The sequence below is a fragment of the Mustela putorius genome, unplaced genomic scaffold (assembly GCF_011764305.1).
Source record: "Mustela putorius furo isolate JIRA1106 unplaced genomic scaffold, ASM1176430v1.1 tig00003856_pilon_pilon_pilon, whole genome shotgun sequence".
Lineage (NCBI taxonomy): Eukaryota > Metazoa > Chordata > Mammalia > Carnivora > Mustelidae > Mustela > Mustela putorius.
Window position 1 is genome coordinate 659,554 of NW_025422008.1, and position 22,152 is coordinate 681,705.

The following is a 22,152-nucleotide window of genomic DNA, read 5'->3' on the forward strand; positions in this document are numbered from 1 at the left end:
GGGAGAGAGAGAATCATAAGCAGGCTCCACACTGGTTGTGGAGGGCACAGTGTCACGACCCTGAGATCATGACCTGAGCCAAAACCTTGAGTCAGGCACTTAACAGACTGAGGCACTCAGGTGTCCCTTCCTACTGTTTTAAAAGCCTCATGGTCATCTGGCTAGCTCAGTCAGTAGAGCAGGCAACTCTTGATCTTGATCATGAGTTTGAGGCCCATGTCGGGTATAGACCTTATTTTTAAAAAAGTTTCAGAGGCACCTGGGTGACTCAGTCAGTTGAGCAGCTGCCTTCAGTTCAGGTCATGAACGCCCAGGGATCAAGCCTCGCATCTAGCTCCCTACTCAGCGGAGAGCCTGCTCCTCCCTCTTGCTCTGTCTGCCGCTCTGCCTACTTGTGCTCTCTGACAAATAAATAAAATCTTCGGGGCACCTGGGTGGCTCAGTGGGTTAAAGCCTCTGCCTTCAGCTCAGGTCATGATCCCCGGGTGCTGGGATCGAGCCCCGCATCAGGGTCTCTGCTCAGCGGGGAGCCTGCTTTCACCTCTGTCTCTATCTGCCTACCTCTCTGCCTACTTGTGATCTCTGCCTGTCAAATAAATAAATAAAATCTTGAAAAAATAAATAAAATCTTTAATAAAATTAAATTTAATTTAAGGGGTGCCTGGGTGGCTCAGTGGTTAAGCCGCTGCCTTCGGCTCAGGTCATGATCTCAGGGTCCTGGGATGGAGCCCCGCATCGGACTCTCTGCTCAGCAGGGAGCCTGCTTCCTCCTCTCTCTCTGCCTGCCTCTCTGCCTGCTTGTGATCTCTCTCTGTCAAATAAATAAATAAAATCTTTTTAAAATTTTTTAATTTAAAACATTTCATAACAAATTTCAAAAACTAGTTTTTTATAACAGTTGCTTGGCTTCCTTTAGAAGAAAACAACCCATGTGGAGGACAGTAACTCTCCGTATGCCACCAGGAAATGCGAAGTGTCCTGATCCGGGTGACACCTGCTCTTGCAAGGCTCTTTAAAGACAGCTTGCACCCCTCCCCATCCCCCACCTCCACCCTAGTTTATTACCTGATGTCAGCAAATAACTGGGGACTATTAGTGACATCTCTATCTTTGCTACATTCTTTAGAATTCAGTGGTTTACTGTCAGGCAATAGTCAGTCTAGAACTGACCCACTGCCACCTGAGTTTCACCTGACTGCCAGCAATAACAGTTAACATTTTAAGAGTCAGCAGATACTTGGGGAGCCTGGATAGCTTAGTCCTTATGCGTCTGCTTTCTGCTTGGGTCATGATCCCAGGATCCTGAGATCAAGCCCCAAGTCAAGCCCCACATCAAGCCCCCCATCGGGCTCCCCGCTCTGTGGGAAGCCTGCTTCTCCGTCTCCCACTCCCCCTGCTCATGTTCCCTTTCTGGATATGTCTCTCTCTGACAAATAAATAAATAAAATCTTTTTTTTTTTTTTTTTAAGTCAGCAAATACTTTAATCCTTAGGGATAACCTGTTTCCTTACTCGTTGAGAAATAACACAACCGGGACATCTGAGTGGCTCAGTTGATTAAGCCACTGCCTTCAGTTCAGGTCATGATCTCAGGGTCCTGGAATCCAGTCCTCCACAGGCTCCTTGCTCAGCGGGGAGCCTGCTTCTCCCTCTGCATACTGCTCCCCCTTATTGTGTGTGCACTCGCTCTCTCTCACTCTTCCACAAATAAATAAAATCTTAAAGGAGAGAGAGAAAGAAAGAACAACATCAAAAGAGAATGATGGAAAAGTAGGATGTGAATGGATGGGAAAGTATACAATAGCTCACAGATGGTCCTGAGCTGCTCCAAGCCCGCCCCCCACCCCCCCTCACTCCCCCCAACCCCCTGCAGAGCTGTTCTGGCAGCAGCACTGTAACAGAGGAGCCAGGTGATGCAGCTCTAACCACACAAGCCCAAGGCTGCAGCATCTCATACTATTCTTCATTTTACTTCCTTTCCAAATTATTCACTTGTTTAAAAAAAAAAGTTATTCACTTGTATTCTCTGCTCCACATTACGGATTTCATCTTCCACTCACTGTTTTTCTATTCATTTTCTATTCATTTGTTCTATTCATTCATAAGTTATTGCTTATGTACTCACTTATTTCAATTTGAGATGTTCTGCTTGTTCCTTTTTTAATTAAAAAAAATGTTTTTTGAAGATTTAATTTGGGAGGGGGTGCCTGAGTGTCTCAGTTGGTTAAGCATTTGATTCTTGGTTTCTGTTCGGGTCATGATCTCATGGGTCATCAGTGGAAGAGTAGGGAGTCTGCTCGAGGATTCCCTCCCTCTGCCCCTCCCCCAAGCTGGCTCTTTCTCTCTCTAAAATAAATAAATAAATAAATAATCTTTTAAAAACTATATTTAACTAAAAAGATTTTTTAGATAGAGCAAGAAAGCAGATGAGCAGGGTCAGGGAGGGGAGCAGAAGGCAAGGAAAATAGAAAACCTCAAGCAGCCTCCACAGCGCCCGAGGCAGGTCTCGATCTCAAGACCCTGAGAACGTGAATCAAGCCAAAGTAAAGATTTTGTTTTTAAGTAATCTTTACAGCCAACTTGGGGCTTGAACATACAACTCCATACCGAGAGTCCCATGCTCTACCAACTGAGCTGCCAGGCACCCCCTCATTTGTTTCCTTTTCAAATCCACCTGCTTTTTCTTAGTAATACTTTCTTTCTTTGTAATCTATTGTTTGTGCACAATAGATTAAATTCCTTCCTTTATCTCTTTGAACATCTTCAGCCTTCATATATGCTGTTATCTGAGTTTCTTAGCTACAGAGTCACCTGCTGTTGGATCTGCTGACTTGCTCCTACTAGGGCGGGTGCACAGGGTTTTGGAATCTGGCTCATTTTGGATGTCTTCCAAGGGAGCTCGATGTGTGAGCTTCAGAGTCTGTAGATGTCCCTGTGGGAGTGACTTAGCTTTGCCTGTGTTCAGCCCTTCAGAATTCACAGGTCCCAAACCGTGCTTTTAAGTTATTAAGATATAGTTTAGACATACAAAAATATGAAAAATCATACAGTGAGCACCCATGGAGCCCCTACATACACCCCCTTGACTGCATCACTCTCTACTCATCCTCTGGTCACAGCCCAGGTATCTTGTGGCTTGAATTTAGCATTTTTAGCAATCTCATGCATTTCTTTTATTATATTATATTTAACTTTAAATAATAGTTAAGCTGTGGGCCACCTGGGTGGCTCAGTCCTTAAGCATCTGCCTTCAACTCAGGTCATGATACTGGGGTCCTGGAGTCGAGTCCCGTATCGGGCTCCCTGATCAGCAGGGAGCCTGTTTCTCCCTCTCCCACTCCCCCTGCTTGTGTTCCTCTCTTGGTGTCTCTCTGTCAAATAAATAAATAAAATCTTTTTAAAAAACAATTAAGCTGTAAATTTCATTAAACATTTCATACTACATTTGGGCACTTGGGTGGCTCAGTTGGTTGAGCAACTACCTTCAGCTCAGGTCACCATCCCGGAGTCCCAGGATCAAGTCCTGTGTTGGGCTCCCTACTCAGTGGGGAGTCTGCTTCTCCCTCTGATCTTCCCTCTCTCATTCTCTTCTCTCTCAAATAAATATCTTTTTGCTTCTTAAGATTTTATTTATTTATTTATTTATTTATTTATTTATTTGACGGTCAGGGGCAGAAGGAACACAAGTAGGGGGAGTGGGAGAGGGAGAAGCAAGCTTCCCACTGATCAAGGATCCTGACATGAGGCTCGATCCCAGGACCCTGGGATCATGACCCGAGCTGAAGGCAGACACTTAACAAATGAGCCACCCAGGTGCCCTCAAATAAATATCTTTTAAAAAAATACATTATACACTACATGGGTATTCTTTCGTGACTTGCCTTTTCCCCGCTTCACATTATGCTTGTGAGATTAATCCACACTGCCATGTTAGTCCCACCACTGCATGTAACACATCACTGCTCTGTGGTATCATATTTTACAAAAATGCCACAATTTGCCCATTTTCCTGTTGCAAAATATTTGTTTCCTCCCCCTCTCCCACTTACAAACAATTACCCATTACCAAAAATTCATTAGCACCGTGGACTTTTGTCTACATAATCTTACATATGCATGCAAGTTTGTTTAGGGTGTATTTAGGGTGTATTCCAGAAGTGGAAACAGTGTTGAAGAGAATGTGCATCATACTTCATAGGTAATTGCCAAATTGTTTTCCAAATGGATTGTATAAAGTTATAGTTCCACAAATGATGTCCAGAACAGTTTCTCTTTCTCCACTCTAGCGTTTCCTCACCACCCAAATTATATCCACAAGCTCTGTTGACACAACTGGGGCTACCCTATAGACCAAGGCACATATTTGTGACCCCAGCAGGCAAGCAAAACCTTTACTCCCTGAGCATTGACAAGAGAGTGCCCACCAGCTCCTGGCTTCATGCTGTGTGGCTGAGGCAGAGTGGAGAGTAGGAGATGGGTTCAGAGGCAACAGAGCTAGACCCAGGAGGACCCTGTTGGGTGGTCCTTGTGAAGACTTTGGCTTTCACTGTCAATGAAATGGGAGCCATTGCAGAATACTGAGCAGGGGAGAGACAAGTTCCAAGTCATGGTGTGAAGGGAAATTTCTGACTGCTGTGTGGATATAGGACTGTAACAGGGTCAGGGTGGAAGCCAGAAGACCAGTTAGAAGGCTCTGTTGCAGTCACGTAGGTCAGCCGTGAAAGTGCCTACCAGAGTGGAATGGTAGTGGAGGTGTAGGATGCAGTCAGATCCTGGTGTTATTTCTGAAGTAACACCAGCATGATTTGCTGACAAATAGGATATGTGAGGACAGCAGACTATTCAAGCTCACATGCATGTAGAAGGATTAAAGTACACAAAAGTCGTTGGTGGTGGGGCGCTTGGCTGGCTCAATCAGTTCAGTGTGTGACTTTTTTTTTTTTTAAGATTTATTTATTTATTTGACAGAGAGAGACACACACACAGTGAGAGAGGGAGCACAAGCAGGGGGAGTGGAAGAGGGAGAAGCAGGCTTCCCACTGAGCAGGAAGCCCAAAGCGTGACTCGATCCCAGGACACCAGGATCTTCACCTGAGCTGAAGGTAGACGCTTAATGACTGAGCCACGCAGGTGCCCCAAGCATGTGACTCTTGATCTCAGGGTCATGAGTTGAAGACCCATGCTGGGCATAGAGTTTAGTTATAAAAAATTTTTTAAAAGTCCTTGGTGGTATTGTTTGTAATGGGGAGAAAAAGAAGTAACACACATATTCTCCAACAGGAAAATGGATAAATTGTGGTGTATTCATAAAATATAATACCGTAGAGCAGTGGCGTGTTCCATGCAGTGGTGGTATGACTAATGTGCCAGGATGGATTACTCTCACAAAGACAACGTGAAGAAAAAAGGCAAGTCACAGACTACATATCCAGTATGTAATGTTTAAGAACATTTACAGCTAAATGACGTATCATTTAGCATTACAGAGAACATAAAGAAGTTAAGCAAACTCCAAGGGTTCTGTGCAGCCAGCAGGGTAGAGGTGCCCCTGGAGGAGCTACCAGACTGGCCAGTGGCTGAGGATCCCACGGGTGAGAGGCGTGGACAGACAGGCGGAGGCCAGGCCCTGGGAGGCTCACTGTCTGTGGCAGCTCCAAGAGGCCAGCCTCTGCCCAGAGTCACTACAGAGAGCTGTGAGATCTGGCCAGTGAGTTAGGAGGGAGGGCTGTTTACTTCTGAAGTCACTTGTAAAGCATGGGGAGTGAGGAGGAATGTTTTAGGATAGAGGTTGTAACAAACCACCCTCACTTCTGAGGGGACACTGTGGGGCTCAAGGATGCAGAAGGCTGGAATGTGATTTCCATGCCTGAAATAAAGTTCCTGCGACCCTCACCATGGCTGTAGCTCAATCTCACCCCCCAACCCCGGGGCTGGTTCAGCCCCCAGGGGAGGACTTGGACCATACAAATAAGGGCAAGATAATGCAGAAGAGACCTCAGGGACAAGAAAGGAAGTTGACCCTCTATTAGTGACATCAGGGACAGAGGATGAGTGAGTGAGGTACTAAGTAGGCTATGTGCGTTAATGATTAAGCTCTTTGAAATAATATAACTGTAGCTAATATCTAAATAGGGTTTAATATGTGTGAGGCACTGTTTAAGCTCATGTGCACATATTTAAACCTAACAACAGGGATGCCCGGGTGGCTCAGCCGTTAAGCGTCTGCCTTCAGCTCAGGTCATGATCCCAGGGTCCTGGGATGGAGCCCTGCATCACTCTCCCTGCTCATCAGGAGACCTGCTTCCCCCTCTCCCATTCCCCCTGCTTGTGTTCCCTCTCTCACTGTGTCTCTCTCTGTCAAATTAAAAAAAAAAAAATTTTTTTTAAACCTAACAACTCTTTGTAAGGATAGGTACTCTCACCCACTGACAAATAAGGAAACTGTGGTAGAGTGGATATGTAATGTAACCCAGCCAAAAGGGAATCAGTCTTGCTCCAGGATCTCGACCAGTCCCGTATACTTCCTGTGTGATACTGTTAACCTAGAAAAATGCACTCACAAATGGAAGTCCTCATATATAGCACCTAGAGACACCCCTCAACACAAAAGAAGTTTTTTAAGGTTTTTCCAAAATAAAAATGGACAGAAATGTATGTGGAAGGGTGCAATCTAAATTACAGGAAAAAAACATGAACAAAAAAAAATTAAGTTGCAGGGGCACCTGGGTGGCTCAGTTGATTAAGCAGAGACTTAAGTCAGGTCATGATCTTAGGATCCTGGGATCAAGCTCCGAAACAGGCTCCCCGCTCAGCAAGGAGACTGCTTCTCCCTCTTCCTCCGCTCCTGCCCCCTGCTGGTGCTTTTTCTCTCTCTCAAATAAATAAAATCTTAAAAATAACAAAATCTTTAGGGGCACCTAAGTGGCTGTCATTAAGCATCTGCCTTGGGCTCAGGTCGTGATCCCAGGATCTTGGGATCGAGCCCCGCATCAGGCTCCCTGCTCATCAGGAAACTGCTTTCCCTCTCCCACTTACCCTGCTTGTATTCCCTCTCTTGCTGTGTCTGTCAAATAAATAAATACAATCTTTAAAATATAATAAAAATGAAATCTTTTAAAAAATCAAGTTGCGGGGTGCCTGGGTGACTCAGTGGGCTAATGCATCTGCTTTCAGCTCAGGTCATGTTCTTGGGGTCCTGGGATCAAGCCCTGCATCGGGCTCTCTCTGTTCAGCAGGGAGTCTGCTTCCCTTCCTCTCTCTTTTTGCCTGCCTCTCTGCCTACTTGTGATCTCTGTCTGTCAAATAAATAAATAAAATCTTTTTAAAAAAATCAAGTTGCAATAGAACTACATGAACAATTATTCCATATTAAGTTCAAAAAGATATCAAACATGCTATGTTGTTTAGGGATATATTCAGAGTAAAATTGTAAGAAAAGTCAGGGAATGGTAACAGCCACAGTTCAGCTGGGTAGTTTCCTCTGAGTGGGAGGGATTAAAATGGAAAATGAATCAAGTGCTGGTTTGCGGGATGCCAGGGTGGCTCAGTGAGTTAAGCCTCTGTTTAAGGTCAGGTCTGCTCAGGTCATGATCTCAGGGTCTTGGGATCGAGCCGTGTCAGGGTCTCTGCTCCGCAAGGAGCCTGCTTCCCCCCTCTCTCTGCCTGCCTCTCTGCCTGCTTGTGATCTGTCAAATAAAAAATAAGATCTTTAAAAAAAAAAAAAAAAGGCAGGTTTGCTTCAGTTACTGGTAATGTTCTAAAGCTGGACGACTATAAAGCAAACAAAAAGGAATTTGAATCCAGACTGATACTTTCTGACCTTAAGCTAATTCTCTCACATCCTGAGCCTTCCTTTCCTTGCCTATGAAGTGAGGGAGATACTATCAAAAGTTGCAAGATTGAGCTTTAAGGATCCGATGAAGTGAAGCACATGAGAAGCTTCGCACAGATCTAAGCACCACTGGCTGTGAAGATGAAACAGGAAGATAAAATAGGATGATGCCTAAGAGCCAAACACAATTAAGTGCTTGGGACCTTGCATCATAAACTGGTACATTCTTCATGGTACTGATTCAGAAATCCCTGGAGGAAAAAGTCCAAGTCTCCTCCTACCCTCACCCCATCCCAGTCTCAATCCCCTCCACAAAGTAACCTTGACTGGTAACAGACTAATTCGGTTCTTGCCTTCAGAACAAGAACCCAGGTGAGGGATTTTAAGAATCCTAATTAAGTATTACCTACTTTAATACACGAAGTTTTAGAGAACAAGTCCCTTTTAAGCAGGGCTAATCCTAAGGTTTTGGGCCAAGGACTAAAGCCCAGGGCATCCTTTATTAGGGAACAGCAATGCAAGCAGCAAACTAGCCACTGTCTTTCAGAAAGTACCAACCAGAGTAATGTATGGAAGAAAAAAACAAAACTAGCAAAGGTGATTAAGAAAAATAAAGGCCGGGGGAAAATAATTTCTAATTTATTATTTTAAGATTTATTTTAGAGAGCAAGAGAGCTAGCATGTACACAAGGGGCAGGGCAGAGGGAGAGAACCTGATTCCTTGCTCCATCCCACAACCCTAACCTGAGCTGAAAGTTCCAGGGACACCACCTAGCCATCCCTATCTATGCTAATTTAAAGTGGTGGTGGGTGGGGTAGAGCCTGCAGGATCCAGTCAGGTAGGTGTCTGACTTTGGCTCAGATCATGATCATGGGGTCCTGGGATGGAGCCCTGTGTAGGGCTCCCAGCTGAGCTCCAAGTCTGCTTATCTCTCACTCTGCCGTCCCCCAGCTTGTGCTTTCTCTCAATAAAATCTTAAATTTTTTTTTCTTTTAAATAAAATGGTGACTAGGGTGCCTGGGTGGTTCAGTGGGTTAAGCCTCTGCCTTCGGCTCAGGTTGTGATCTCAGGGTCCTGGGATCAAGACCTGCGTCGGGCTCTCTGCTCAGCAGGAAGTCTGCTTCCCCGTCTCTGCCTGCTGCTCTGCCTACTTGTGCTCTCTGTCAAGTAAATAAAATCTTTTAATAAAATAAAATAAATGGTGGGGACCAAGCTGGAAACAGTAGGCAGGGGCACCTGGTTATTCAGTTGGTTGGAAATCTGCCTTTGGCTTAGGTCACAATCTCAGGGTCCTGAGATCAAGTCAGCAGGGAGTCCGCTTCTCCCTTTCCCTCCTCCCTCTGCTCATGTAGTCACTCTCACAAAATCTCAAAAAAAATTTTTTTTTTCAGTAGGCAAATACAGAAGAAATGTAGTTTTAAAGAGATTTACTCATCTGACTCAGCTGATAGAGCACAGGACTCCTGATCTTGAAGTTTAAGTTCAAGCCCCACATTGCGGAATAGAGATTATACTTAATAAAGTGGCAAAGGTTAAAAAAGACTAAAAAGTGGGTGCCTGGGTGGCTCAGTTGGTTAAGTAACTGCCTTCAGCTCAGGTGTCATGGTCCCGAAGTCCCGGAATCAAGTCCTGCATCAGGCTCCCAGCTCCATGGGGAGTCTGCTTCTCCCTCTGACCTTCTCCCCTCTCATGCTCTCACTCACTCTAATAAATAATCTTTAAAAAAGAGACTAGAATGGGGGCACCTGGGTGGCTCAGTGGGTTAAGCCGCTGCCTTCGGCTCAGGTCATGATCTCAGGGTCCTGGGATCGAGTCCCACATTGGGCTCTTTGCTCAGCAGGGTGCCTGCTTCCTCCTCTCTCTCTGCCTGCCTCTCTGCCTACTTGTGATCTCTCTGTCAAATAAATAAAATCTTTAAAAAAAAAAAAAAAGAGAGACTAGAATGTACTATGAGTTAACAGCACTAAACTGGTGTCAAGTGTTCCCACTGGGAGTAGCAATGACAGGTATAGGGAAAACAGTCAATCTCATGAGGACCCTGATGTCACCGAGCATAAACTGTACAACCTTATGAATATACTATGCATTGTTTTATGAGTAAATCCTTTGAAATTCTATTTTTGGAAGTGTATTATACAACTTCAGATGGGTGCAAATAGGGAATCAGCACTGGTTTACAGCGACTAGAAACCTAAATGCCCCCCATCCCAAGAACTGGATAATTAAGTCCTAACAGCAATGGCAATTTGTACATGCTGGTGAAAAACCATCCTTGAAATAGTGGAAATATGAATATGCTTCCCCCCCATTTTTACTATTATGAAATACACATAAAACCTACCAACTTTTTTTTTTTTTTAAGACTTTACTTGACAGAGCTAGATAGAGTGAGCACAAGCAGGGGCAACCACAAGAGAGGGAGAAGCAGGCTCACCACTGAGCAGGGAGCCTGACCACAGGACCATAACCTGAGCCAAAGCTTTACTGAGCCACCCAGGTGTCCCTATCTGAACCTTTTTTTTTTAAAGATCTATTTGACAGAGATCATAAGTAGGGAGAGATGGAAGCAGGCTCCCCTCTGAACAGATGCGGAGCTAGACCCTGAGATCACAACTCAAACAGAAGGCAGTGGCTTAACCCACTGAGCCACCCAGGTGGCCCTATCTGAACCAATTTTAAGCACACACTTCAATAGTACTAAATACGCTCTGTAATACTGAACAACCATCACCACGATTTATCTTCTTTTTTTCTAAGATTTTATTTATTCATTTGGCAGGCAGAGAGGAGGAAGCACGCTCCCTGATGCACAGAAAGCCTGTGGGGCTCGATCCCAGGACCTTGGGATCATGACCCCGAGCTGAAGGCAGACTTTAACCCAGAGCCACCTAGGTGCCCCCATCTCCTTTATTCTTAAGTTTCTTTTTGAAGATTTGACAGAGAGAGGGGGAAGCAGGCTCTCCAATTGAGCGGAGAGCCCAACGAGGGGCTTGATCCCAGGACCCCTCACCCGCAGGGTCCCTGAGCCAAAGGCAGAGGCTCAACCCACTGAGCCACCCAGGCACCCCTTCTTTACATCTTCTAAAACTGAAATTCTCTATCCACATTTCCCATTTACCCCTTTCCCCAACCCCTAGTAACCACCATGGGTATGTGCTTTTAAATAAAAACCATTTGTTTCCACTGACTCTTCAAAAGGCAAATTACCTGTGTCAGTATTTCAACACCCTAAAAACCTTGGTAAAACCTAGTCCATTAAAATCCTGTGGCACCCCACCTAAATAAAACTCTTAATTTTAGTGTCAACCTAGTTTTAGCTTTCTGTATACAGTGGTACAGATGTATAGCTGTTAGCTGTGATACTCATTCACAGATGGTTACCTTTCACCTCCCTACATCTTTTCATACCACCTTGTTTTTACAGAAACCAAACTTTTATTTTGCTTTAAAATGTTTCATTAGAATCTTTTTAATAAAAACAAATGTTTTTATTAAAGAAGTCTTATTGATCTAAAAATATTTAAGCATCTCAAAATTCCTGGGCAGTTTCATTTTTCCAGTAAGTTGACAGCTGCTGCTCATACAGGTCAATGCAAGGAGGTTAGATGGAAGTTCCTAGGATCTGCCCAACACCAGATAGGAGATAATCCTCTGCGTTAACACCTGAAATTTCATAGAAGAACATGTATTAGAACCATGCAGGCAACTAGAATTAAGAAATGAACCTGAGTGGATAGGGGAAACATGAGTAATCAACGGTTTCAAAGATCCTCAGAGAAATGCTAATGGTTCAAAAAGGTTATCACTACCACTCTGGGGCTGCAAGAGAAAAGGGCACTCACCATAGTAGCCAGAAAGAAACAATGTGGCTCTTCTCATCACAACCTGCAGGTTCAAGTGGCAGGAGCCATTACCTAGGCATTACAGACATCTCTCCACAGCATCTCTCCAAGAGGGCGAATTCAAAAGACTTCAGCCGCCACCAGACCGGTGCCTAATCTGAAAGGGAGCGACCCCAGCTAGGCTTCCAGAATAATCACGCTAGAAAGATGAAAACGGGGCAGACAACCCAATGAGAAGGACAAGCAAAGTTAAGGTCCCCCTGTAGGCCCATTCTCTGAGACTCAAGTATCCAGTTCTCCAAATGAGTCAGAATTTAGTTTTTGACATCAAGACCAGCATCAGAGACTCTAGTCTGAGAAATCATCATTCCCAATTTAAGGAGACTTGGATCCCTGGAGGCCATTCTGGGAAGGGATGTAATACGCTGAACGACAACTGCCCCAGTGTAGGGATGTGACAAATGAAGAGTAGAGATATAAGTGGGAAAGAGTAAAGTTGGGGAGAGGGGGGGCAGCCTCAGAACTGCAAAAAATACTGCCATCAGGGAAGCCCAGTATGTACAGCAGTAAAGTAGACTGAACCATGCTTGAACAAAACATGGGGAATTAGAGTTTTTAAATAGTCACAAAAGAAAAGTAAACCGAAAAGCAGTCCTTGGAAAATCACTAGGTAAAATACTTGCACTGCTTCGCGTGTTCGTTAGAAAATAGATTCCACACTGACCCCATGAAAGAGGCAGGTTTGGGGATAAAGCGGTGAAAAGCACGGGAGGAGGATCTCACACCTAACACTCACCTTTATTCAACGGTTAACACTCCGGCGGACATCTTTAGAAACCTTGTGGAGAAAACACAGGCATTTGTTACTAGCACAGGTTCTCGGCCCTGAGTTTCTCCTCAGCCCAACCCTTGGAAAAACCCTGCCCGGGGGTGGTCAGCGCGCTGCGGTGATGGCGTCAGCGAGACACTCAGCGTCACCTGGGTTCATCATTACCCCCGTGTCCCCCAGGACCACCACCAGCCACTCCATCCTGCGCAATCCACTCACCCTCGAGGCGCTGCGGACACGCCTGCGGGGACCAGGGACCTGGGAAGAAACAGGGAGTCAGCAGAGGCCGGGGCGACGCTAGCCGCGTCCCCCCGGCCCTGGGCTGGGTCAGTTCCGAAGAGCGGCGTCACGGGCGCGTCAGAAACTCTAGTCTGTAACGGTAGGTCATCCTGCTCAGCCCGAGACTGCGGCCCCCTCACCCGCAGGGCCCCGAGACACCTACTCCCAGGAAGTCGGGGCCATCGCCTCCCCGGGTGTCGGGGAGGGAGCCCGGCAGCCCCGAGGGGGGCGAAGCAGCACTCCAGAACCCGGCGCAGCCAGACAATCGCACAAAGAGAACGACAACCCCACGTCCCCGGCTATTTATAGCGGCGTGAGGCTGGGGGCCTGACAGGCATGGCTGTCTTCGTCCATGCCAGGCTCGACCCACGGCGTCGTCCCAGTCGTTCGGCCAAATAAGAATAAATCAAAGGAAAGAGAAGCAGGGGAGAATGTGTCACACGCTTCCGGGCAAATATGGGCATATCTTGTTAATTTCGAAAACAAAAGACGGAGGACTTTTTCTCTCGACCGGCCGGGCCAGACGCATGCGCAGAGGTGCTCTCTTCCGAAGCCGTTTCTCCTGGGACAGCCAGTGCCCCCTGCAGTAATGACCGAGGGACCTCTCCCTCTTCCTCACCCGGGCCCGCTTGGGATCCGGGTCGTTCGGGGACGCTGTCACCCGCTTCGTCAAGCTAGCGAAATCTGAATTCGCAACCCACTGCAGCCCGCAGACCTTAATGTCTTTTTTTTTTTTTAACAGCTTTAAGATATAAATGACATACAATAAACAATTAAAAAAAAAAAAAAAAAAGCAAACACCATTTGAGGGGCGCCTGGGCGGCTCAGATGGTTAATCTTCTGCCTTCCGCTCTGGTCATGATCTCCAGGTCCCGGAAGGGAGCCACACGTCAGGCTCCCTACTCAGCGGGGAGTCAGCGACTCCCTCTCCCTCTCTCTGCCTGCTGCTCCCCTTGCTTGCGTTCTCTCTCTCTCTCTCTCAAATAAATAAAATCTTAAAAAAACAAAAACAAAAAACAGCACACCATTTGAGGGTTCCTGGGTAGCTCAGTCGGTTAGGGGTCTGCTTTTAGCTCAGGTTGTGGTCCCACAATTGTGGGATCCGCATTGGGCTCCTTGCTCAGCAGGGGGCTCCTTGCTCAGCGGGGAGCCTGCTTCTCCCCCTGCCTTCCTCTCTTGCTCTCAGTCCGTGTCTCATGCATAAATAAATAAAATCTTAAAAAAAAATACACCATTTGAAAAAATAAAATAAAATAAAATAAAATAACTTATTTTTTCCAAGTATTTTTTTTTAAGATTTTATTTATTTATCAGAGAGAGAGAGGGGGAGAGAGCGAGCACAGGCAGACAGAATGGCGGGCAGAGGCAGAGGGAGAAGCAGGCTCCCCGCTGAGCAAGGAGCCCGATGTAGGACTCCATCCCAGGACGCTGGGATCATGACCCGAGCCGAAGGCAGCTGCTTAACCAACTGAGCCACCGAGAGAGAGAGAGAGAGAGAGAGAGAGAGAGAGAGAGAGAGAAAACGAGCAGGGGGGAGGGGCAAAGAGAGAAGCAGTCTCCCCAGTGAGCGGGGAGACCGATGCCATGCCGGGACTCTATCCCAGGACCCTGGGATCATGACCTGAGCATGAAAGCGAACCTTAAGGGTCTGAGCCACCCAGGCGCTCCCCATTTGATAAATTAAAAAAGCATTCTAACCGCTTTTAAGTGTAAAGTCAGTAGTGTTGAACATATTCACATTGCTGTGCAACGAATCTACAGAACTTTTCTTCTCTTACACTACTAAAACACAAAACCATTAAAGTACTCCCTTAAGCTGAACTACTCCCATTAAACGACATCCTATCTCCTATTTCATGTCCTCTGAGCCATGCATGGCCTGGGAGTTGGCCAGAAACAGTGGACCCACTCTGTTCAGTATACTCTAAATAGCACTATATATTTCAGGGAGGTTGGAAGCAAAACAAATGATGGTGGTGTAGCAACATCCAGGCCCTGTTCTCCCTTTGCTAGTTTTGCTCTCCCAGAAATCTGGTCATTTGCTCTTGGACACTTAATCCATCAACTCATAAATTATCCCAAATCCCACCTTCCTGGACCCTTCTATTGCTCCTCATTGCAGTTAATGTTTGGTGATGTGGTTGGCATCCTCATCTTTTGTGAGAAAGACACTTGGGTGAGGGGATGAGTTAGGGGTTCCAGATCATAGGATATCAGTCCTTTTTTTCCCCTTAGTAATCTCTACATGCAACATAGGGCTCAAACACACCACCTGAGATCAAGAGTTGCAGGCTCTATTAATTGAACCAGTCAGGTGCCCCCCAAATCAGCCTTAAGGCACATAATTTAGGCACAGTGAATACAGATTAAAATTTGGAAGAAGGCCAGTGTGGGTGTAGGAAATATATCATTTTACCTCTGCAATCACTTTTTCATCTGACCTCCCTTCCCCCACAATTTCAAACTTCTATCAAAAAAATCTCTCCCAGAGGGGCACCTGGATGGCTTAGTCATTAAGCGTCTGCCTTTGGCTCAGGTCATAATCCCAGGGTCCTTCTCTCTTTGCCCCTCCGCCCTGCTCATTCTCTCTCTCTCTCTCTCTCTCTCTCTCTCTCTCTCTCTCTCTCGGTGGCTCAGTTGGTTAAGCAGCTGCCTTCGGCTTGGGTCATGATCCCAGCGTCCTGGGATAGAGTCCTACATCGGGCTCCCTGCTCAGTGGGGAGCCTGCTTCTCCCTCTCCCACTCCTCCTGCTTGCATTCCTCTCTTGCTGTGTCTCTCTCTGTCAAATAAATAAATAAAATCTTTAAAAAAAAATCTCTCCCAGGGGTGCCTGGCTGGCTCAGTGGAGCAACTCTTGATCTTGGGGTAGTGAGTCTGAGCCCCAAGTTGGATGTAGAGTTTAGGAATAAAAATAAATAATAAAGGGGCGCCTGGGTGGCTCAGTGGGTTAAAGCCTCTGCCTTCAGCTCAGGTCATGATCCCAACATCCTGGGATCGAGCCCCGCATCAGGCTCTCTGCTCTGCGGAGAGCCTGCTTCCTCCTCTCTCTGCCTGCCTCCTTGCCTGCTTGTGATCTCTCTCTCTGTCAAGTAAATAAATAAAATCTTTAAAATAAATAAATATATATATATATATATATATATATATATATATATATAAATAGGGACACCTGGGTGGCTCAGTTGGTTAATCCGCTGCCTTCAGCTCAGGTCATGATCCCAGCATCCTGGGATCTAGTCCCACATCAAGGGCTCCTTGCTCAGCAGGGAGCCTGCTTCTCTCACTGTCTCTTCCTGCCACTCTGTCTTTATGTGCTGGCTTGCTCTCTCTCTGACAAATAAATAAATAAAATGTTTAAAAAATGATAATAAAATAAATAATAAATAATAAAAATAAAAAAATCTCTTCCAAGCATCCTATAGTATTCACTCATTCATTTAGTACATTTCTCGGCTCCCAAGGACTGAATTCCACCCAGAGTTGATGTTGCAAAGTAAGTTTGCCTTACGTTCCAAGATATGTGTATGTGCAGGGAGCCATGAATTCTCATAAACTTTTTAAAAAAAAATTTTTTTGGACATTTGGAAGATTTTGATTTTCTCAAGAAAAAAAAAATTTTTTTAAGGTTTGGTTTTGTTCTTAACTCTCTATACCCAATATGGGGCTCAAACTCAGGACCCTGAGATCAAGAGTCGCATGCTCTTCAGGTGCCCCTGAATTCTCATATTCTGATGTTGCTTTCTAAAGAACCATGTCTGGCCTTAGGGATTCTCTTTTTTGATCTGTTTGTCCTGGGAGATTTCCCTCACCTATATCACCTCTGCTGAGTTAATCAACACTCTTTTCAACAACTCCTTTCAAGCCTTTGTGCTCCCATTCACAGCAGAAACCCCCTTCCCACTACCTGCTGCTCCTCGGAGCACTGACAGCTCCCTCCCTCTCCCATACCCCAGCCCTCTAAAAACGTAATCAGGAGCAGCTTCTGATGCACAGCAGAAACACTCAGGCACCTTAGCCCGCCCCCCAAAGACTAGACTCCTAGTGGAGACCAGGCAATGGGTATTTTTTTTAGCCTCCCCTGATGATTTGAATACACCACCACGTTGGAGAAACAGGTCTCCAGAGCTTGCACATATCTATTCCCTCTACTACCTGGCAGGCAGGGGGGGTGGGAGGGGTAGGGGGGTGAGGTGGTGGGGAGGTGGGGAAGATAAGAAAGCCCGCAATTCCTGCTGCTGCAGCAATGTAACTGTACTTTCTAAGGCCTTTGGTAGGAGGCTATAGTAGTAAATAGTTCACTTATTTTGTGAGTCAAGCAGGCCTTTGAGACTTGGTCCAGGAACCAAAAGAGCTTACTATATTCCCTTTACAAGCTTTCAAGGAGTGCTTTCTCTACTTTGTCATTCGTAAAAAACATTGGATTTTTTCCCCCCAGGGTGAAGTTTCAACAAAACACAGAAATTGAACTTTGTTTTTATTTTGGAGTTGTTCTTTCCAGCCCCAGTTTTGGGAAGGCAGGAAGTTGGGATTCTACCAGGCTAAGGAATATGCTAAGGACCTTTAATCTAACTGCTAGAGCAGGAAGAAAGCCCATTTCCTTGATCTTCCCAGCTCTACACTCTACTCCTTTCAGCTCCTCCTTCATAATTAAATTAGATGTTACTTTAAGTTCTTATGGTTTTGAGAGTCTCCCTAAAAGGAAAAGGAGGTGACTGATCATTAGAACTGGGGTAAAACCGTCACTTAGAACCGATAGGACCCAATATCAACAGTGTTGAGGCAGTGTGAAAAAAACATTTGTTGCTAATTTTACCCTGGATGTAGTTGAAGTGACCACTTCCACATGCTAATCTATGAAAAAAACTTTAAAATATCTAATTAGGAGGGGAGATGAGAATTACTTAAGATTATTGGGGTGAAGCAAAGAACCTGCTTCATTGTCAAGCCCCCAAAACCCTCAGACTCTCCCCCTCTGTGCCCTTGCTGGGATAACTGCAGCAGAGTGACCATGGCTGAAGATACTGCTTGTCTATTCCACATTTCTGCTCAAAATGTTGTAGAACTTTAGAAGTGAGGTCATTCAGAAAAATTTCTTTATTTTAAAGTGAGACAACCAAAACTAAGGCTAATAATGTGCACTCAGTCACCGAACTGGAATTTACAAAGTAAATCACTGTATCTGCATCTCCTTTTTGCTGCTTTACACACCCCCCATTATCACTCATAACCTAAGTAACAGACCAGAAGACTCATAGCTCAGAAGGGACAAATTAAGGGTTCTGCAAACATTAAGATCAAGCAAATAAGGAGCCATGAACCCCTCTCAATACTGCCTGTAAACCCACAATAACTTATCCCTCAAACCATTTTTTTGCAGCCCCCATCCCTACTATTCCCCTAAAAAAGGTGCATCCAGGGAAATGGGCACCTAGAATTTTCTAGCACAGACGTCATTTGCAACCTAAAATTAAGTCCCAACATAAGTAGCCAAATCATGGCTCCTCACACTGCACATCTCTCCAGAAGTACTGTCCCTTTCACTGATCTATGCAATTCAGATATTCCAAGAGCCCGTTATCCCCTCTCAAATAAAAATAGACTCACATTTTTTAACATTTTATTTTCCATCATGAAGTATACAAATTATAAAAAACAACCATACGAACCTAAAATGACATTCCAAGACTTCTGGTGTTTACACAGCAAAATTGGACAGAGGGTGGCAGTATTTACTCATTTTACAGACAAAAAAAAAAAAAAAAAAAAAAAAAAAAACTTACAGTACCAGTTACTTTAAAAGCAAAAAATTCTACCAAACACAGTATTACACTAGAAAGAAATAATAAAGACAAATACTATCAGGTAACAACCTAACTTTAGATTGAACTAAAATAGTAGAAAATGGAAGGTAGAAAAAAAAACAGTGCAACAGCAAGGTCCGCAGGTCACTACCAACTTGTAAAGAAACCAGGAGCAATGAAGGTTAAGGACCCTAATCCACCTCCTCAATAGTGGGGCCAGACCCAGAGCCCCCTTTGGGGGCCTGAGCCCCAAAACCGCCGGCCCCGGGGCCACCCGCCCCCTGGTACAGTCCAGTGATGATGGGGTTACACACCTGCTCCAGCTCCTTCCTCTTGTGCTCAAACTCATCCTTCTCGGCCAGGGTGTTGGCGTCCAGCCAGGAAATCACCTCCTGGCACTTGTCCAGCACCTTCTTCTTGTCCGCCTCGCTGATCTTCCCCTTGAGACCCTCATCCTCCACGGCACTCTTCATGTTGAAGGCGTAGGACTCCAGGGCGTTCTTGGCAGACACCCTCTCGCGCTGCACCTCATCCTCGGCCTTGTACTTCTCCGCCTCCTGCACCATGCGCTCGATCTCCTCCTTGCTCAGGCGGCCCTTGTCGTTGGTGATGGTGATCTTGTTGGCCTTGCCGGTGCTCTTGTCTGTGGCCGTGACGTTCAGGATGCCGTTGGCGTCGATGTCGAAGGTCAGGTCACCTCGATCTGGGGCACCCCCCGGGGCGCCGGAGGAATGCCACTCAGCTCGAAGCGCCCTAGCAGGTTGTTGTCCCGCGTCATGGCCCTCTCGCCCTCGTACACCTGGATCAGCACGCCGGGCTGGTTGTCCGAGTAGGTGGTGAAGATCTGCGTCTGCTTGGTGGGGATGGTGGAGTTGCGCTTGATCAGGGCGGTCATCACGCCCCCGGCCGTCTCCAGCCCCAACGACAGCGGGGCCACGTCCAGCAGCAGCAGGTCCTGCACGTTCTCAGACTTGTCCCCCATCAGGATGGCCGCCTGCACCACCGCCGCCCCGTAGGCCACGGCTTCGTCGGGGTTGATGCTCTTGTTGAGGTCGCGCCCATTGAAGAAGTCTTGCAGCAGCTTCTGCACCTTGGGGATGCGGGTGGAGCCCCCCACCAGGACCAGGTCGTGGATCTGGGCCTTGTCCAGCTTGGCGTCGCGCAGCGCCTTCTCCACCGGCTCCAGCGTGCTGCGGAACAGGTCCGAGCACAGCTCCTCGAAACCGCGCCCTGGTGATGGACGTGTAGAAGTCGATGCCCTCGAACAGGGAGTCGATCTCCAGGCTGGCCTGGGTGCTGGACGACAGGGTCCTCTTGGCCCTCTCGCAGGCCGTGCGCAAAACCGCCTCACGGCTCGCTTGTTCTGGCTGATGTCCTTCTTGTGCTTCCTCTTGAACTCCTCCACAAAGTGGTTCACCAGCCGGTTGTCAAAGTCCTCCCCTCCCAGGTGGGTGTCCCCTGCCGTGGCCTTCACCTCGAAGATGCCGTCGTCGATCGTCAGGATGGATACATCGAAGGTGCCGCCGCCCAGGTCAAAGATGAGCACGTTGCGCTCCCCCTTGCCCGTCCTGTCCAGGCCGTAGGCGATGGCGGCGGCCGTGGGCTCGTTGATGATCCTCAGCACGTTCAGCCCCGCGATCACCCCCGCGTCCTTGGTGGCCTGGCGCTGCGAGTCGTTGAAGTAGGCCGGCACGGTGATCACCGCGTTGGTCACCGGGTAGCCCAGGTACGCCTCGGCGATCTCTTTCATCTTGGTCAGCACCATGGACGAGATCTCCTCGGGATAGAACGCTTTGGTCTCGCCCTTGTAGCTCACCTGCACCTTGGGCTTATCGCCGTCGCTGATCACCTGGAAGGGCCAGTGCTTCATGTCCGACTGCACCACCGGGTCGCCGAACTTGCGGCCGATCAGCCGCTTTGCGTCGAACACGGTGTTCTGCGGGTTCAGCGCCACCTGGTTCTTGGCCGCATCCCCGATGAGCCGCTCCGTGTCGGTGAAGGCCACGTAGCTGGGGGTGGTGCGGTTGCCCTGGTCGTTGGCGATGATCTCCACCTTGCCGTGCTGGAACACCCCCACGCAGGAGTAGGTGGTGCCCAGGTCGATGCCGATGGCCGCGGTTTTCGCCATGCCGCTGCCCTGCTCTCTCTTCCTTGCCCCGCGCTCAGGTTCAGGCTTTGGAAAGGCGGTCGGAATCCGCGACGAGGAACTCGGTCTTCTCGAAAGCTGCAAACTCGCGAAGGCGCGGAGCGGGCCTCAACAACGCGGCGAAAGTTGCGCTAGCGGACGCCTCAGGACAGCCTGGAGCCTCTTTGCCACTTTGCTGTTTTTGCCGGCGGCGGCGCGGCTCTGCGCTTATAACGCTTCATCCAGCCCCGCCTTTTCCGTCCTCGACCAATCGCGGAGCTCTGCGGGGCTGCCCGGTCGGGAATATTCCAGGGGTTTCGCCTCGCGTCCCGCCTCCAGGCTTCCTGGGACCAATCGGTGTCCCGGGCGCCGCCCCTCCTAGAACTCTCCAGACTCTTCTGGGATTCTTGGGAAGGGACCCGAGTCTTGAGTCAGAAGGGGAGGGAGGAGAGGCGCTGGGGTTGGGTTGTTGTTGATTCCGCCCACTCAGTCTCCGTTACCCGCCTTCGATGGTGTCTCCAGGTATTATAATTGACTGAAAGGACTAGCACTGGGGTGATAATTGTAGGGCGGTGAGAGGCTCGTGGCGTTTAAACTAGTTTGATGGTTTAGGATAGGATGATGGGATACAGGGGTCCCGGTATACCCCAAATACAGAAAGTTCCCGAGTTTCTCGAAGTGGGTGGGGTATCTGGGGGTCAAAGAGACTCCGATTGGACTGTAGTGATGACGGACGGGTTCACGTTTAGGACCGCTAATGGATGGGTACAAAGGCTTTGGGGGCTGTCTCAGGATTGCCTTGGCTCTCCGCGGAGTTTTTCCCACCTTCGATTTAAAGCGGAAGAGAAGGAAAAATAATACAATATAGTTTTGACATCATCTTTAACCTACATGGATGGAATATCTGGGGATGGGGAATTTGAATTTTTTGAAAGAAAATCAATGAAACGGGTGGTTCTTAAACGGAAGAACGTCCCCATCGCCCTAGAAGGGACAGGCTGGGTCAAGGGCGGGGTGAGGGAAAGGCAGGGCTGGATCGGTGAACCCTTTTGCCTAGGTCGGGCTCAAGCCGGAGGAAGAAAAAAACTTTCCATAGGACTACAGCTGTCTTTAAGGCCTTTGGGGCTTTTCCGTTTCCATGTTCTTCCCAGCCTGTGGATTTGGGCTACCCCTTTCCCACTTTTCCCCCTGTTAATCCCTGGTTCAGAACCCTGAATTCAGTCTTATGCACTCTCCCTGTCGCCCTTAGGCTGTCCGTCCTTTTAAAATGTAGTACAGAGGCTGGGGAGCCGGCGGGGGAAGGATGGGGATGTTCTGTCTTTCTTAGCAGCGTCATAAGCCACAGCTGGGTGCAGGTGGTCCCTTTTAAACAGAATGTTCCGGAATCCTTATGCTGGAAGGTGGGAGGGGTTGGTCCGACCCAGGTTCTACTTCCAACTCCTTT

General features: G+C 47.3%; 1 protein-coding gene, 1 long non-coding RNA gene and 2 other non-coding genes across 4 annotated transcripts; all 4 read right to left on the reverse strand.

The window, feature by feature from the left end:
• Positions 1-11,297: 11,297 nt before the first annotated feature.
• LOC101694508 lies at positions 11,298-13,099 on the reverse strand. The gene is made up of 5 exons (XR_001177546.2): positions 12,945-13,099; positions 12,722-12,760; positions 12,470-12,511; positions 11,674-11,872; positions 11,298-11,494 (listed from the first exon to the last, which is right to left on the reverse strand). It is a non-coding gene; the product is annotated as an uncharacterized LOC101694508 (long non-coding RNA).
• LOC123387598 lies at positions 11,978-12,045 on the reverse strand. The gene has a single exon (XR_006602025.1). It is a non-coding gene; the product is annotated as a small nucleolar RNA SNORD52 (small nucleolar RNA).
• On the reverse strand, positions 12,606-12,668 carry LOC123387592. The gene has a single exon (XR_006602020.1). It is a non-coding gene; the product is annotated as a small nucleolar RNA SNORD48 (small nucleolar RNA).
• Positions 13,100-18,385: 5,286 nt separating the features above from the next.
• Positions 18,386-20,906, reverse strand: LOC101669926 (heat shock 70 kDa protein 1). The gene is given in 4 exon segments (XM_004780931.3): positions 18,386-19,272; positions 19,275-19,805; positions 19,807-19,923; positions 19,926-20,906. Coding segments are annotated over 4 exon segments (1,932 nt in total). The 5' UTR covers positions 20,712-20,906; the 3' UTR covers positions 18,386-18,774.
• Between the last annotated feature and the right edge of the window lie 1,246 nt (positions 20,907-22,152).